The sequence below is a fragment of the Salvelinus fontinalis genome, chromosome 14 (assembly GCF_029448725.1).
Source record: "Salvelinus fontinalis isolate EN_2023a chromosome 14, ASM2944872v1, whole genome shotgun sequence".
In the NCBI taxonomy this organism is placed as follows: Eukaryota; Metazoa; Chordata; class Actinopteri; order Salmoniformes; family Salmonidae; genus Salvelinus; species Salvelinus fontinalis.
In genome coordinates this window covers 26,244,499-26,262,155 of record NC_074678.1, presented here as the reverse complement: position 1 = coordinate 26,262,155, position 17,657 = coordinate 26,244,499, and the positions used below count along the sequence as shown (strand labels likewise).

The 17,657-nt window shown below is 39.4% G+C and overlaps 2 protein-coding genes across 7 annotated transcripts in view; one reads left to right on the top strand and one right to left on the bottom strand.

Annotated features, from left to right (window-relative positions):
* LOC129810532 (phospholipid-transporting ATPase IF-like) overlaps positions 1–9,962 on the bottom strand; it is a 34,439-nt gene extending 24,477 nt beyond the window's left edge. For 4 of the 5 annotated variants that reach the window (XM_055861097.1, XM_055861101.1, XM_055861099.1 and 1 more), the window contains exons 1-12: positions 9,559–9,962; positions 4,300–4,416; positions 4,061–4,150; positions 3,524–3,604; positions 3,269–3,376; positions 2,344–2,472; positions 1,542–1,645; positions 1,289–1,336; positions 1,090–1,154; positions 877–958; positions 609–759; positions 58–255 (exon numbers count right to left, since the gene is read on the bottom strand). In XM_055861097.1, coding sequence (XP_055717072.1) covers positions 58–255; positions 609–759; positions 877–958; positions 1,090–1,154; positions 1,289–1,336; positions 1,542–1,645; positions 2,344–2,472; positions 3,269–3,376; positions 3,524–3,604; positions 4,061–4,150; positions 4,300–4,416; positions 9,559–9,585 — 1,200 coding nt within the window. In that variant the 5' untranslated portion in view covers positions 9,586–9,962. The remainder of the gene's footprint in view (positions 1–57; positions 256–608; positions 760–876; positions 959–1,089; positions 1,155–1,288; positions 1,337–1,541; positions 1,646–2,343; positions 2,473–3,268; positions 3,377–3,523; positions 3,605–4,060; positions 4,151–4,299; positions 4,417–9,558) is intronic. The other variant, XM_055861098.1, reaches the window with a different exon arrangement.
* A 958-nt stretch (positions 9,963–10,920) lies between these two features.
* Positions 10,921–17,657, top strand: part of impact (impact RWD domain protein) — a 51,770-nt gene continuing 45,033 nt past the window's right edge. The window contains exons 1-9 of one of the 2 annotated variants that reach the window (XM_055861095.1): positions 10,921–11,112; positions 11,326–11,454; positions 11,544–11,596; positions 11,726–11,788; positions 12,018–12,103; positions 15,461–15,589; positions 15,799–15,893; positions 16,703–16,776; positions 17,090–17,180. In XM_055861095.1, coding sequence (XP_055717070.1) covers positions 11,068–11,112; positions 11,326–11,454; positions 11,544–11,596; positions 11,726–11,788; positions 12,018–12,103; positions 15,461–15,589; positions 15,799–15,893; positions 16,703–16,776; positions 17,090–17,180 — 765 coding nt within the window. In that variant the 5' untranslated portion in view covers positions 10,921–11,067. The remainder of the gene's footprint in view (positions 11,113–11,325; positions 11,455–11,543; positions 11,597–11,725; positions 11,789–12,017; positions 12,104–15,460; positions 15,590–15,798; positions 15,894–16,702; positions 16,777–17,089; positions 17,181–17,657) is intronic. The other variant, XM_055861096.1, reaches the window with a different exon arrangement.

The window sequence follows — 17,657 nt, the reverse complement described above, 5'->3', positions numbered from 1 at the left end:
CTCACACAAACTCAGCTATGACGATGAGACCTACAGCGAAGTGCTTGGTGCCCGTACCTGTCCCAGCTCCTCGTTCAGATCGGATGTGTTGACCTGAGCCATCTGGTCGCTCTCCTCGTGATAGAGGTCCAAGTCCCAGCCAATGAAAAACGAGCCCAAGAACTTCTGCATCTCCACAGTGACGTAGAGCGAGATAGGGATGATGAAGTTGTAGAGGACCAGAAATGCCAGGAAATCAGAGATGAACTTCAGGATCTGTCAACAAGGAAGTGGGTGGTAGAGGGACACACGACAAATGGCTTGAGACCTCATTGGAAAGCGAACAGAGGTTTTAGGAGAGCACCTTTCTTATTGACTGTCAGGGTGAGAGGCACTTTCTCTAATTTCCTGTCACAATACGTTGAGTCATACCCACTGCTACTGTATGGGAAGCCACACCAAGAGATGTTGAAAATGTAATACATCTTCCCATCTCCTTCAAACACATTATCCCCCAAAACCACAAACTATTTGCAAATAATAAGTATCCAAGAATCCTATGAAATCTAAGATGCTCTGTTTTAGACCATAACGTATCAGCGTGAATAAAGTCTCAGACAGTGACTGACCTGGCTGCTGTTTCTTTCCTGCTCTGTCTTCTGGTTGTAGAAGGGCTCGTCCCATTTGTTCTCAGCCTGCCAGGCGTACTTCAGGATGGTGCTGAGGATTGCCTCAAACAGCAGGATGCCCAGGTATATGAGCAGAAAGGTGTTCATGGACCTGAGGGAAAAACAGCACAGATACACACAGTCTGATGTACATAGAGATGAACCTGAAACGAGGAAACTCAGAAGTGTTCAGAGTTGTTGTAGCGGTGCAAAATGTCCTAATGCGCACTTCTCCACTGCAGAGCGCTTCTGGGATTTGCACTTGTAGTTCAGGGCCATCTTGGACTCCATCCCAGTGTAAACTGCCACACCTGCAAATCAAGAGTGGAACTCTACTGAACCCTGCATAGACAACAACCAACTGGGCAACTGAGTTCAACAGAGGATAACTGAGGACAGACAACAATATGGATGGCAACATTGAGAGCCAGAAGCCACTTACCAAAAATTTCTTTGGTATTTTTTAATCTTGCTCCTCTAAGCAGTAGGTTTTCTGGTCCAAGGGGTCTAATGAGGCAGAGACAAAGAGTGAATGATACAACAGAATTATTTTTTTTTTTCAACAGCATATAGAAACAACTTGTGCCATTCCATCCATGCAACCCAGATAAAAACTAGAATTGCCGATTTTGCAATCTCACCTTACAATCTCTTCTCCTTGTTGTGTTACCGTTATTCGCCCGACAAACCTGAAAGTAGAAGCATTTCTGCTGAGTGGGGAGAGTAACTGCAACACCAACAGTCCTGTCATTCAACCCTAAAAAAAGACCTCCATTCCAGCCAGTAGAAATGTGAATGTGAGAAATAATAAAAAGTCCTGTTCAGTTCTGGGGCCAGTGAAAGAAGAGCTCAGCGTTCTGACTGGCGAGTGACCGCAGGGTGACTATACCTTACCTATACAGATCTGCATCTGGCTGCTGACACTCCAGCACAGCATGTAGGACCTCCAGCCTGGACACCGACTGAGACACCAACGTCTCCGGCACAGAGTAGTGAGTCTACAGGACCACAGAGAGCGTAGGGATACAATCAAGGAGAGGGACAAATATATCACTTTTATAGAATATAAGTAGACTTTTTACAGTGAGACAGTAAGCATTAAAAGCAAAGAAATAGCAGTGTACATTATAATGATTTAGAAAGGAATACAGCCTTACAGTGCCATAAAAATGTCAACAGTTTCACAGCGCCAGCCTTTGTCTACTGGTGAACAGGTTAGAGAGGCCACGAGGCTTGTTAGGTTTACATTTATAATTTAACTGAATCACTCTGACTGCTTGAGGCAAAATCCAATCTGGTGCTAAAACCCCCTCAGTGAGAAAGCGATTCCATTGCATTCTAATGTCATTACTGCAAACAGCCATAAAATACAAGTAGCTGGAACTGACGGCTGATGACAGAGAGGCTGCACCACTAAGATTGCACAAGAAAAAAACCAGACAAAAAATACATTTCACAAATTAAATAAAAATAGCTAAATAAATAAACTGATATATGACACAAGCATTTTGATTAGAAGCAGATAATTAGATATATTGCCTCTGGCAAAAACATGAGATGTCTCAGACTGCACAAGTACTATCAGAGAAATGAAATACAAGTTTTCCCTCCCCTTGTGAAAGGGGGAAAGCTAATTAATTTAGGGCTCAGAGAGAAAAAGAAAGCGAGAGTGGGGACGGAAGATTAAAAGCCCAACCTTTAGATTAGTCTCTCCGTCCAGGCTGGTGGTGGTGATGTGACATGTCCCCTCAGCTCGGTCTGATGATAAGAGGACCAGGTCCACTGGGAACGTCTCATCTTTGGCCACCCGGACTATGTCCCCCACCTGAGCAGACAGACATGTCACAACATGAATGAGGAGCAAAACTCTCCCATGATATCCACGACCTCAGAATCCAATATTTTCTGAATACTGGACAGTCTAGTTCAATAGTGAATGCCACCATGCACTGTTTTAAAAAGAGAAAACATTTTCCCATGTGAAAACTGCTACATTGCATCTGCAGAACTGTGAAAGAAAAACAAACTAAAAAAGAGCACTTGAATACACGTATTCTTCTGGCAGTTTAAAGCTAGAATCCTTCATGGTGAAACTGCCACGTCCGTTTACGATATTACAATAAAGAAGTTACTACAAACAAACAGTTTTTTCCACTCGGACATCATTGCCCGTGCGATACAAGAGCACAATATGTACTGTAATTATTTTTACCATGCTGCGCGACGCTCCTCAGCTCAGCAACAAAAACGGTGGTGTTGGGTGAATTATTAGAGTACATGAATGAAGAGTGCTGATATTAAACATTGGCTAGCTAACTCTAACATTTGTTAATTGGGAACAAATCCTCTTATTCAATAACTACCCGGTGAAAACATTTCACACGGAATAGTGTGTACCAACATTTAAACAAAGAATGTAACGCCTGAGACTGTGAGTGGTACATTGGTTTTACATTCCTGGCTTTCTGACAAATCTTTAACACAGTGGTACAAAGCACCAGCCAAAAGTGGGAGTTACATGAAATGTAGCCGTTTGTCTGAAATATGTGTTTAGGGTATGCTAAGTGTTAGGATGGTGTGCTGTTCAAGGTAGGACTCATTATGACACCCCGGTGACTCACTCGGATGTTCTTTGAGCGGGTCTGCACAAGGCTGCCACTGCGCACCACAAACACAGGCGCCCCGTTCACCTCGTTGTCCGCCTTGTGCCTCAGCCAGTCCTCATAGCCCTGAGTGATGGAGGAAGGGATGAGATTTAACCATCTAGACATTCTGACATCCAGACAAAGTACAGTATGTTTGATAAGTAACCACATTCAATTTCTTGGATCTACTGTTGATAAGAAAAGAGGAATTAAACCTGTTGCTGCTCTCACCTGTTTGATGGCAGTTACTGTGATGACAAAGAACAGAGGAAGTCCGCTGGTGACAGGGGAAGTGGGGGTGTCTATCATTAGCTGCAAAATAAAGAGATTATGTCAAAGGAGACAACAGTTGGCAATAGTGTAATTTCCTAATTTAACCTAAAAGCACACTGGCCATTCGTAAGCTGAAGCCATTCTTATTGCAGAAAATGCTTCATGAATATTGTACTAAGTATAACAAAACAACAAATGTAGATTTGGACACAGTGGCGGCCACAGAAAGCAGAAACCAAAGTGTGGCTTCTAAGAGTAGCCTGATGAATACCGAAGGTTAGCTGTTAGGGACCTCCGGGCACAGAGCACAATTGACAGAGCATAATTGCTGTGTGCACACAATTATGCTCTGTGTGCACACAACACACAGAGCATAATTGCTGTGTGCACAGAGCACACAGCAATTATTTTTAGCACAATATTTAGTAATAGTATAGTATTTAGGCCAGCAACAGTTGTAAATATGGTAGACTGGGTGCTGAGGCAAGGCCTTACCTGAACCAGGAATATGATGAGAAAATAAAAATTGGCTATTCTTCTGAACTGTTCAAACAGGTTTTTGGGAACAAAATTCCAAATGGTGTACTAAAGAGGGGAGCGGGGGCCGGAAGGGGAGGAGAGAACAGAAACATCAAAGTGTGAGCTGTTTGGCACTGAAATAAAATGGTTGCGTAACTTGAACATTTGTTGTTGCTCTTGACACAAAACCTAGGTGTTCAACACCACTGCCTTACCTTGGATGATATGATTCTGTTGTCTGCAAACCGCTGAGGGACATAATGGCCATGTTGAGGAAAGCGGTTTGCGATGTAAACCGTTCTGGTGTCACTTTGATGGGGAGGGTCAAAGCCCTGGAGGAGAGAGAGAGGAGGGTGTAAGGAACAGGTCAAACTTCTACCACTCACTCAGAACCAATATGGGCAACTTTTATCTAGAGACTGGTCAGAAAAATTATACAATGTTTTTCAATAGTTAGGGTGTTCACACTTTGTCCCTTTAAGACAATCTTTGTGAACTTAGTGCGGTTCGCTTTATTTTTTGTGCAGTGTGAACACTAAAGGAACTCAGACCAGTCAAAAAAGAGCCTCCGAAGCTAACCAAACTGAGACCATCAAGTGGTAGTCTGAGTTTGGTTTGCTTGAATTCCGTGGTCCGTTTCCCTTTTTTAGAGCAATGTGAACACAAAGCTCCCCAGGTTCCATTGCCATTCTTTCCATACCACACACTAGACTATTGCAACACCGTTCCCCTGCTTAAAACTCTCTCACATTGGTGCCACAAGAGAGAGAAGATGTGCAGTTTCCTGGGAAAAAAAGGGTGTACTGTTTTTGGGTAGGCCTATTGATTAGCGATTGTCAAGGATGAACAGAAATTCCAAAATATGTTTTTAAATTCAGAATATTTGTTTGCAATATGTGATCTATAAGCTAAGAGCGCTTCATAAGCCGTTTATTCAATTGTGGGGTTTGACTAGTGTGAGAAGACGCCAACATACTTGGTGAGAATCACAACATAGGGTACAAAATATATTCTAGCTCTTAAAGGGGTAGTAGCCAACATTGTGTACAATTTTCAATTACAGTATTATTTAATCTGCAGTTTTTGTCTGCTATTTATTATGTTAACAATATTTACATGTTAATAGTGTCTTCTGATTACAATTATTATGGATCATCTTTTAAAGCTGCAATATATAACTTTTTTGGTGACCCGACCAAATTCACATAAATGAAAGTTAAAGATCTGTCATTCTCATTGAGCGGTAGATCTGTTCTACGTGATATTTCTATGCCTCCCAGGCTGAAAATACAATATTTTTGGTTATGAGAAAGATATTTCACAGGGGTTTAGATGGTACAATGATTATCTACACTATACTTGCTTGGTCACAAACTGAAATTAGGCAAACTATTAGAATTTTAGCAACCAGAAAATGGCAGTGCGATAGTTCATCTAACTAAATGCAATCTATTATCTTCCTAAATGTAAGTAGGTACATCTAGCTCTCCAATAACACATTCTGATGGAAAAACCCAGAGTGCATGGAGTGAATGTTGGAAAAAGATCTTGGTTCCTTTCTAAATATAGCAATGTGAATGTAAAGAGGACTCGGACCACAAAATAGGTGAAGTGAACTGGCAAAAGAGTTGAGTCCTCATTCAAAGGCAAAGGCAGTGTGCATACATAGTTCTTCTGCTTTTTTTTACCCCAAGGTTCACTTTAAAGAGGACTGAGATCAGTTATTTTAAGAGGACGATATGTGAAAACACCCTACTCTATATTTAAATAGCCTTACACATTGATTGCAAACACTATTTTGCACCCTGATTATCTGTCAGAAAAACACTTAGGCTAGATTATTATAGCCTGAATATAGCCTGCAGCCAGAGCCCAAGCACTGTACTGAACAAAATATGTTAAACCAAATTAGCCTATTTAAGTCAATGACACTTCTCTAGTGGGCTGGTCAATAACTTCCTTATTGCAGGGAACTAAAGAACAAAAACTCTAGAATTCTAATCCTAGAATGCTATAGGCTGGCCCCATCTTAAAATTAAATTTCTGTACACAATGTTCAAAAGGGGCGGCAGGTAGCCTAGTGGTTAGAGCATTGGGCCAGTAACTGAAAGGTTGCTAGATCGAATCACCGAGCTAACAAGGTAAAAATCTGTCGTTCTGCCCCTGAACAAGGCAGTTAACCCACTGTTCCTAGGCCGTCATTGTAAATAAGAATTTGTTCTTAACTGACTTGCCTAGTAAAATAAAGGTTACAAAAAAAGAGAGTAAATTAATCTGGGGCATATGATGGGCATATGATGGGTACAATAAAGACCATTTGTCTGTCCATTGCATCATATTCATAAGTAGTGGGCCTATAGGCTGGTGCTGACTGACTCCTTGCCTGCACTGTAGTGAGAATGAGTTGGCCACGTCACTGAGGCCAGACAGCAACACATGTATTCAATTACTGTCACAGCCTGCCCACCTCAATGGGCTTTTGTGTTTGCACAACACTCTTACACACACACCATCTTGGCCGTGCTCACTGCACCCAGGCAAAAGTTCTCATCTCATGATCTGCCTGTGCTGTTAACCCCCAAGCACATTCAAAAGTACAGTCTGTCCTCCTTGGTGAGCAAACATCTGTTATCATAGGTGATGTATAAAGTATGTGCTGCTGTCTGGAATTTTAGAGGGAGTGAGCTGACGATGTCACCGAGAGTTATATTTTCACCAGGCAGGCATGTTGAGAGTTTCTGGAAATTATTGTGTGACCACTAAGCAGTATTCTGAGAGACAAGTGTCAATATGGCTGTCTGGGCCAGGGAATTACTAATTCATTGCATACGGTAACTCCTTGTTCTGAGAAAAAATTTAAGTTGGGACACACCTACTCATTCAAGGGTGTTTCTATATTTTTACCATTTTCTACATCGTTGAATAACAGCGAAGACATCAAAACTATGAAATAACACATTTGGAATCATGTAGCAACCAAAACAGTGGTAAACAAAATATATTTAGTATAGTTAGGTTTGCCTACTACCTGTGACAAGCTACAACTTCGATGAAATGTATTTTGTCACCTGGTCTGACATGCCCCTCCTACGCCTAGAAATATCAAGTTAATTCATGCTCTAACAAAGCCTGCAACTACCAGCATTAAGGAAACCCAGAGCCCAGCTACATGGAGGGGATAATAAATGAGGAGCTGTAATAATTCAAAATAACAAACCACAACATGAAGAAGCTCATTAAAAACTAATGGCAACTTAATAGGATGCCAGATTGCACACTTTCTCTCCCTCTGCAATGCTCAAGGCTGCCTTGAGACATATGTAAACCACAGGTTGTTTCACACAGTGTTGTAAGATACTGTTTCCTTTGCCCATTTCAGTATGCTCTGAGTGAGCAGTCAGTAAACCGACACTCCAATGGTAGCATTATCAACATTACTGACTGTTTTACTTCTTTTGACACCAAAACAAAGCGGAAAATTGGTTCCTGCATTTGAAATTTGAACATCTTTCAAATCCGACATAGGTTACAATCTCAATTATATAAATATTTTCTCAAGTAAAAACAAATCCCTCACACAGTAGTACCCCCAGGTAGTCATTATATAATGTAGGTTTCTAGGTCCTGGAAAATATAAAACTTGAAATGGCTACTTTTGCTCTCTGCACTACCATTACTCATCAATATACCCTAACTTGTAGATGGCTCTCATGATAAAAACAGCCTTCTGATAAAAAAAAATGTATTTCACATCCTGGGGCTCAGTCTGACGGCACAGCTGTGAGTGGCACCCCATCAGTGTGAAACTAATGAAGTGAGGACTGGGATTGAGTGTGGTGCAGGTAACAGCAGCTGGGATAGGATTGGCCATCCCTCTCCCTCCCTGGCCGTACTATCCAAATCTATAGCTCCAAAAGGTCAGCTCAGACTGGGCATTCCCTGCCATGATCCCATTTAACAGAAAATGACCTTATGTCATATTATTCCGATTTACAGTGAATTAGGCTGGTTGATAATAGTGACAGTTACTGTGTGTAGCCTGAGCATTCTATGATAACTTTCAGCCCATTCTATGAACAACAATGTTCTGTGGTGTATTAAATCAGTGTTTCCAAACCCTGGTCCTCGAGTAAACCCAATAGTATACATTTTTACTGTAACCTTGGACAAGCACATTTGGTTCAACTAGTCATCAAGCCCTTGATGAGTTGAATGAGGAATGTTGGTCCAGGGCTACAAAAAAAGGTGTACTGTTGGAAGTTCTAAAGGACTGGAGTTGGGAAACACTATTATATCAATGAAATCACTCAGATATCTACTCCCCTCAGCTGCTTGTTTTTCCTGAAAGCAAACTTTCACATGAGATCAAGGTCACTGCACAGTCACTTGCATTATAATCTTCTCAAATTCTGTATTCCTTAAGAACTGTAAGCTAAGCAGTTGGCTGAATTCCACTTACTGCAGGTGGCAGACAGTATGTTAGTATATGTTATTCCATAAGTAACTAATAGGGCTAGGTCATCAAGCGGGCTGTTTTTTTAGTTCTGCACCAGAACTAAAAAAAGCATTCATTCATTATTCATGACAAAAAGGGGAGTTGGTTTTGATTGTTTCTGTACACTAACTAAGTATTTAACAATTGAGTTTAGGGTCAATTCAGGAAGTTTAATTGAAATTCAATTAATTAACTGAAAAATGCTAAATGAAGACTCGGTTAGTGCCACATTAATACAACTTTCAATCAATCTCCAGAACTGATTTAAATGAATCTTGAATTGGATCTTCACCCTGATTCATTGAGAGAAAATAGTAGATGTTCTAGCTAGCCGTAGCCTTCTAGAATCTGATTTAGTTAGCTAATGCTGCTGTAGACAATTAAGTAGCTAGGCGTTGAGGCTAAGATTTAGGCAAACTACATGATACAACGGCAATGCTGGACTAGTTCTAAACATATACCTGCGTGTCTGGCTTTTCAATGCAGCGGCTAAAATGAATGGCTTCCTAGTTAGTTAGTTGGTAGCAAGTTAACCATTGATAACGACTCGTTACATATATGTGGCTAAACTGTCCAATGCCAAATATATAGTTAGCTACAGTAACTGGCTGGTTAGTTTTTAGCATAACTATTACTGTCAAAACAGCTTAGCTACTACTAGGTAGATCATCAGGCACACCAGCTAACAAACTTGCCTGACAAAATAAGTTTGAGTAGAATGTATAAGTGGGCCTGACTGGCGTCATGTACCTAAAACCAGTTCGCTGCTAGCCACGCCAATGTTTGGTAAACAAACAAGCTAGCTAGCTAACTAACGTTATCTACTAAGCGAACTTAGCTACTAGCACCCAGTTCTGGTTGGATGTTTAACTCTTCAAAAACAACCACATCATATTGTTTAATGTGCATCAACGTCTTTCTCAATAGCAAAGTAACACTTGCTAGCAAATATAGCTAGTTAGAAAAGAGGCTCACTTACCAGCTGTTGCCTTATCCACCGTAGCATCCTTGCAAAATGTACTCCGACGAGCCAGCAAAGTTGCTAGCTAGCTACTCCAATAAAACCTTCCCAAACCATAAATAATTCCTTTTACAGGCACGTCTTCTTGTATCCGTTACACAAAACATCCAGGCTGTGTGATTATATGATCAAATATGATCTCTCCCATGACGTGAAGTAATATTTCTGATGTGATTGACACACTGAGCTATATTCTGACAGCTACGAAGTATGCCTAGTGAGTGTCCTATATTGTCCGCTTCCTGTACTGTCCGCTTCCTGCCCAGCTACATCCCTCTTTGCGAAGCACGAGCAATCGGTTTCCAGCTCTGTGGCTCCCCTGTCGACGTAGCAGCACCGATTCGCACCACATCGTCCCAGTTGTAAAGGGACAAACACACAATCTATATTATTTCTACAGTCCAAATTTGCGCAATACAACATAAGTCAATACATTTGCAAACTGCATCCTTCCAAATAGTGATTTCTATGTTAAATATTTTAAGGTTCATTACATTCATATACTTAGACTCCAACCATTTCTCAATGTTCTCCAAATAATAATATTCTTTATCTTATAAAAAGTAAGAACACTCTTGAGTTTATATTTTCCCCAGATGTAGTTATATTTTTGTATCACAAAGCACTATGACTATAATGCACACATTATGGCTGACCCTGTAAAATAACACATTTCACTGCACCTATCCGGTGTATGTGACAATAAAAACATAAAACTTTGCACGATGCAAAATTGCAAACAAATATTGATTCGTATCATACGCATAGCGTTTTACTGCGGGCTTTTATTTTGAAAGCACAACACGAAAGTCCTAATATTGCCAACTGAGGTGAGGCCTATATATACACAATTGGGTGAGGTGTGTATATATAAATCATTGTGTGTGGCCCATATAATTAGGACTTAGAACAACCTATATTAATAATTTAATAGGATCTATATGCTGTGACCACGGGTTGCTGACGTGGCGATAATAACACAAAGTTTTAAAACGTCTAGCTAGAGGACCTTTCGTAATTCATACCAAGCGTTTATGATTTAAACTACCATTTCCGGGTCAAAAGGTGAATACATTTCATTGTAAAAGTCCTTGTTCAAAAGATGAAATGGTGGGGGGAAAGTGATTGATATGGAATTTTACATTGATTTACATTTCCTTGAAATTAAAATGAGTGATGATTGCTATAATATTTGTTTAGCTAATTAATCCACTTATTGCACCATGTGTTTCAAACAATGATTTATATATCACTGGTTTCAAATAAGGACTCTTATTTTGGTAGTACGTGAAAACTTTGACCCGGAGGTGGTTCCGTCCTGTCAGAGCAACAGCTGAGTTAGTGATACAGAATGTCAAGCAGGCCTCTTATCGAGCTAATTTTGTGTTGATACTGTACGAATAGACTGCTGTAACACTAGTACTTCTAAGTATGAACTGAAGTGTTTGTCTGCTTACTTATAAATTAATGGCAAACATAGATGTTGGGAATGCCGGGGATCTTCAATCTCAAGTAAGTACCCTACTGTTGAACAGAACTCAGGGCTGGGCATGACTGAAGTTCACATTAGTGGAGAGTATGACCAATTTTGTACTTTGACTCATACTTTTATATATTTGACTCAACTATAAAAACAGACATGAGAGAAAGCTTACAGATAATTTGCTTTTAGATGAAAACATGTATTATTATTATAACACAATATTACACTATTTTCTTCATCAGATCGAAGAGGTCGAGGCACTTTCCTCCATATACGGTGACGAATGGTGTGTTATTGATGAAGCAGCAAGAGTATTTTGTATCAAAATAACTGATGATATAGACTATCCAAAACTGAAAGCATGTTTACAGGTAATTGTTTCATTACATTTGTGTGTGTTTAAAAAGTTTCAGAGCAGTGTATGATAACAATAACTCAAGAGTTTAATTTCCATAATTAGATCATTCTCCCACATGATTACCCGAGTGCAGCGCCACCTGTCTACCAAATAAAGTAAGTCTACATGTTGGGTTTTACAGTACAGTACACTTACACTACCTCTGATAAACATGTATCAGGCATAAAAAAACGTATTATTAAGACTAACATTTGAGACATATTCTGCCTTTTCTCCTCCTGCAGTGCAGCATGGTTGCGAGGCCCTGATAGAAAGACCCTGTCCAACAGCCTTGAGGAGCTCTATGTGTAAGTAGATTTCATAATCACTGACTACTGTACATGAAGCACAGAATAGTTATCCCTGAAGATGGAGGGGATTCCATCATAAGGTTAACCTAAAGATGGATTGCCTGATGGTGAAGCCATGTTAGCTTGCGATATTGCTTATTACAGTCCATTACCCTGTCTCACCCATGTCTCTGAGTAGATATGCCTCCACTGACATAAAACTAACCAGTGGTGTCTTTCCTAACAGGGAGAACACTGGGGAAAGCATCCTCTACCTCTGGGTGGAGAAGATCCGGGAGTTCCTCCTGGAGAAATCCCAAAGCACAGACACAGGTGAGAATCGCATGTCACGTCTGATTGATAGTATGCTATATTTTTTCACTAGAGGGCAGTAAATAAATATTTTTTTCCAACTCCAGAAATCCAATTATAAAAGTGTGCACCCATTGCCTTCACCATAAAGGTAGACATCCATGCCCATGAGCTCAGACAGAAAAACTATTGAGAAAGCTTGATTTCGATCTCTTTCCTTTCTTGGAGATGACAGTCAGAATTCTTGGGGTCTTTCATTCAGGTCTTTGATGTGCTCCCATGCATCATTGTGATAAGATGAACACAAGACTTGGTGGGTGGTATATGAAAAGCCCTCTTTCCTGTTTCTGTAATTTAACTGAATGAAGATCAGTATCTGAGTAATGGCTTTCAGTGCTGTGAGCCTGTGACGAAGCCTTTGTCAAATATTTTTTTAAAGAGACTGAGGAAAGAGAAGTACATTTGGTTGTTTGTTGTAGTGTCTTTGAAAATAGTTTTCTATGAATGAATGAGTTTTAATGAATTTTATTCCCCTTTTTGAACACCACAAAAAACAGGATACCATAATATTCTAACTCTTCACTGTTTTTTAAAGCCGTTAAACTTGTTAGCTAATTAAGCACAGTGCTTTAATTTAGTACTATTTCTATTAATGACTATGGAATCCATCAATATGGATGCAGTCCTATCATTGTAATTATGTTATTTCTCTCTGTACAGTTGTTATGATCAACTGAAATGGGGGAAAGTAGAGAATGTGTATGCTGTGAAAATGAGATGCTGGGTATAGGTCACAGAGCATCCTTGCTTTAGAGGAAATCATTCAGTTTGGAGCACATTCATAAAAGTATAAAAGGCAAGTTGAAAATTGTATTTTGTGTTCAAATTGAAGCTTGTGTCCTCTTCCATAACGAGCAACTGATTTGGGAAATGGTTGGTGTTAATGCCCTCTGAACCTTCATTTAAATGTATTCTCAATGTTTTCCCCTTTTTTTAATGAACTCCTACTATTCTAAATGCAATAATTTTACTTGTGGAAGCATCGTTATCTAGATGAAAAGCTGTCAGAGAAGTGATTTGGGATTATTTGATGAAAAGGCCTACACAGTAGGGTCTGAAATTATTGACACCCTTGATAAAGATGAGCAAAAATGACTGCTTAGAATAAATCATTCAAATACTGAGCTACATTGTGTCCACCACCATATTTTACAGTAGGTATGGGGTTCATTTCTGTTCATGCATTCTCATTTCAATGCCAATCCCACCACTGGTGTGCGTGGCCAAAAACGTACATTTTAATTTCATCCAACATATGTAAATGTCTGGAGTTTGCTAACCGGCATTGGCACTCGAATTGGAACTGGTGCTTTGGTCAGATGACATGAAAATAGAGCTCTTTGGCCACACACACCAGTGGTGGGTTTGGTGTTGAAATGAGAATGCATAAGCAGAAAAGAACCCCCTACTGTAAAATATGACGGAGGATCTTTGATGTTATGGCATTATTTTGCTTCCACTGGTCCTGAGGCCCTTGTTAAGGTCAATGGCATCATGAACTTTACCAAGTACCAGGACATTTTAGCAAAAAACCTGGTTGCCTCGGCCAGGGGCTGAAACTTGGCCGCAAGTGGATCTTCCAGTAAGACAATAACCACAAACACATACTAATCCACAAAGAAATAGGAACTAATCTTAAGGTAACCGGTACCGTTTTAAAACATGAATGTGCCTACCCCCAAAAAAGGGGTTAAATATGTGTAAAATAATATATACAGTACTAGTCAAAGGTTTGGACACACCTACTCATTCCAGGGACTTTCTTAATATTTAATATTTTCTACATGAATGATCCTCAAAAAGTTATACAGCTGCACCATCGAGAGCATCTTGACTAGCTGCATCACTGGCAACTGCTTGGGATCCGACCGCACGCTCACACATACTGACACCCCAACACACACACACACACTTTCACACTCACCACATACGCTGCTGCTACTGTCTTATCTATCCTATCTAGTCACTTTTCATTAATTTCAGACCCCACTGTAGATGTACATGGACTCCATAATCATTATAGCACCATAAAGTTCAACGGTATAATTTGGTTATGCATTGTATATTTAATATAGTAGTTGTACAGTGCCTTCAAGAAAGTATTAACACCACTGAACTTTTTCCACATTGTTGTTACAAACTGAATTTAAAATGGATTAAATTCAAATTTTCTGTCACTGATCTACACACAATACCCCATAATGTCAAAGTCAAATTATGTATTCAGAAATGTTTACAAATTATTAAAAAATGAAAAGCTGAAATATCTTGACTAAATAAGTTAAAGAATACATATTTGCTTAACAAGGCACATAAGTTGCCTGAACTCACTCTTTGTGCAAAAATAGTGTTTTACATGATTTTTAAATGACTACCCAATCTCTGTACTCCACACATACAATTATCTGTAAGGTCCCTCAGTCGAGCAGTGAATTTCAAACACAGATTCAACAACAAAGACCAGGGAAGTTTTCCACTGGTTCGCGAAGAAGGTCACGTATTGATAGATAGGTAAAAATATATATAATCATGTTGAATATCCATTTGAGCATGGTGCAGTTATTAATTACACCTTAGATGGTGTATTAATACACCCGGTCAGTACAAATATACAGGCGCTCTTCCTAACTCAGTTGCCGGAGAGGAAGGAAACCATTCAGGGATTTCACCATGAGGCCAATGGTGATTTTTAAAACTGTTACAGAGTTTAATGGCTGTGATAGGATAAATCTGAGGATGGATCAACAACATTGTAGTTACTCCACAATACTAACATAAATGACAACGTGAAAAGAAGGAAGCTTTCAAAACATGCATCCTGTTTGCAGTAAGGCACTAAAATAATATTGCAAAATAATTGTACTGAATACTAAGTGTTATGTTTGGGGCAAATACAATACATCACTGAGGACCACTTTTCATATTTTCAAGCATGGTGGTGGCTGCATCATGTTATGGTTATGCTTGTCATCTTTATGGGCTCGGGAGTTTCTTTCTGAAGGCACTGTATGTACTTTTTAGTATAATTTTCCCCAGAAATATCAGTATATTAACATTCAAAGTAACCCTTGTTCTACTTATCCCTCTTAATTGGCTTTATCTGTCTTGTTAGAACATTTTGTTAATTTTACGGTCATGCAATGGTAATTATCTGAAGATGGGACCTGCGTTGTAGGTGTCCATGTAAATTAGGCATATGGTCAAGGCAGAAAGGACTTTCAAAGTCACTCAAACGCATCATGGGACACAAAGATACACAATCACAAATACACATTGAATTCATTTCACAGCCTGTCCATCTTTCTACTTCTCTCACAGTGGAGCAACCAGAGGTGAGAAATATGGCAACAGAGGAGGAGGAAGTGGCGGATGATGTAGAAATCCCTGATTACCGCACTCTGAAGCTGAACAAAGAGAATGTACACCTCTTCGAAAATCACTCAAGTGGTATGGCACTGACTGCAGATTCTTGAATAGAGAAAGAATAAAAAATAAAAAAAGTGTAATTTCTAAGCCTTAATTATAATCGTATCTGAAAGGAAGGAACAGTTTACATTTTGTATATAAACTGAATTGTGCTTGCTGCCCACGTGTTAATCCAGTGTTAATTGGTTCTTACTTGTGCCTTTTATTTTTGTGTTTATAAATCTTTGTAGATGAGGAACTACCTCCTATAAAACTGGGGGAGACGATAACAGAAAGACGCAGCACCTTCCAACCACACTTAGCCCCTGTGGTAACACCTAGACAGGTAATGTGTAGGCCCTCTTCTGTCTCCCTCTTCTCTCTGACTATAAAACATTCATATTCTCACATCCATCACAGAACAAGTTATGGAAGTAAATCACAAGCCTTAAAATCTTCAAAATCATGCTAGACAATGCTACCCTGTTGGGAGAGAGAAGAAGCTGTGAGTTAAAGCTCATGTGGAGAGGATGTAGTTTCAATGCTAATGTGCTTCCAATATGGAAAACTAAACATCCTCAGGCTGTGCTCCTGCTGCTAAATGTTCTCAGGATGAAAACGGAAAGAGCTGCTTTAAACATATCTCACCTGCCATCAATTGCAATTTAGACAGTGATAATTATGTAATTTCCTGGAGAGTACATGAACTGTGTAGATATAATTACAGTGCACATTGTACCATAAGCATTAATAGTTAACTATTACACAGCTGTATGGTTCTCTTTTTACATGCTGTACATTTTCAGTATTACGATTACCCACCCAATATACAAGTAGGCAATGTTTTATAAGAAAACTGTTTATACAAACTTTTGAAATAAAGTTACCTAATATATTGTCAAGAGTAGGAGTCAACCGAACCTGTTTGGGGTATTATCTTAGTCTTTCTTTTGGATATGCCATCTGTTTGAAGAGGAATCAATGATTACCCTCATCTTTATGCACCACACAGGAGTTCTTAGATGAGTGGGCTACCTTTCTGTCTTTACTGCAGAAGTTGTACTTTAGGGATAGACGTACCCATCATACTTCTAATGTTAAGAGTATGATTAGAGGAAAGGAGGCAATTCAAACAGATTTGTTTTTGTATTTCAGGTTAGAATGGTTCTTGACAAGCTGTTTGAAAACAAGAAGATTGCAAGTGCCACTCACAATATTTATGCATACAGGTAGAGCATCCAGTTTTGAATATACATAACAGGTTGTAATATTCAGTGGGTTTATATCCCTCTAATCACACAGTTGATCAATTGTTATTTGACGATGTGTGTGCTGTAAGTAGGCAGAACGGAGCTCTGCTAGGTTTAATGAGTTACATTGAGCCTTTATAAGATGCTTGATGCTTTCTGGGTGGTCATTAACCCAACAGCAGATGCTGACATTTAGAGAATTGAAAAGTTTCCTTCAAGGAGACATGCAGTTTAAGTACATTCTCATACTAAAAGTCTCAACCAACTCCAACCTTTATTCTCTGTATTGTAGGATATACTGTGAAGAAAAGCAGAGTTTCCTGCAGGACTGTGAGGATGATGGAGAGACCGCAGCGGGAGGACGATTGCTTCACTTACTACAGGTGCTTTGCTCTATGTCCACTTTGCTCCGTTCCCTCTAGTGCTTCATTCAGTATTCACACGGTTGCCTTATGCCTCAAGGACCTATTTTACATTTTCAAACCAACCCTCTGTGGTCTTGAGGTTCACTGACCCTCTACTGTTTATAACTTGAATATCATGTTAAGTCCAAGGTAATGTACAATATATCCTATTTCAGATTCACTTTGATAAGTAGCCATGCACAAGCCTTGGCAGGAGCCTTTGTCCTGTTTCTGTAGCGTGAGTACACCCCCTGTTCGCTAGTCATATGGAATTGTTTTAAGATGGTCATACTATGGTTAAATAAAGGTGAATTTTTTGTCATACATCATTTAGCTATTTGATTTTGAAATTTAGGACCCATGAAAAAAATGATTTGATAAAATATAGAATTTGGCCTTTACTACTAAAGCCCAGAGAAACACATTGAATAACATTAATAATTGGCAAAAATGACA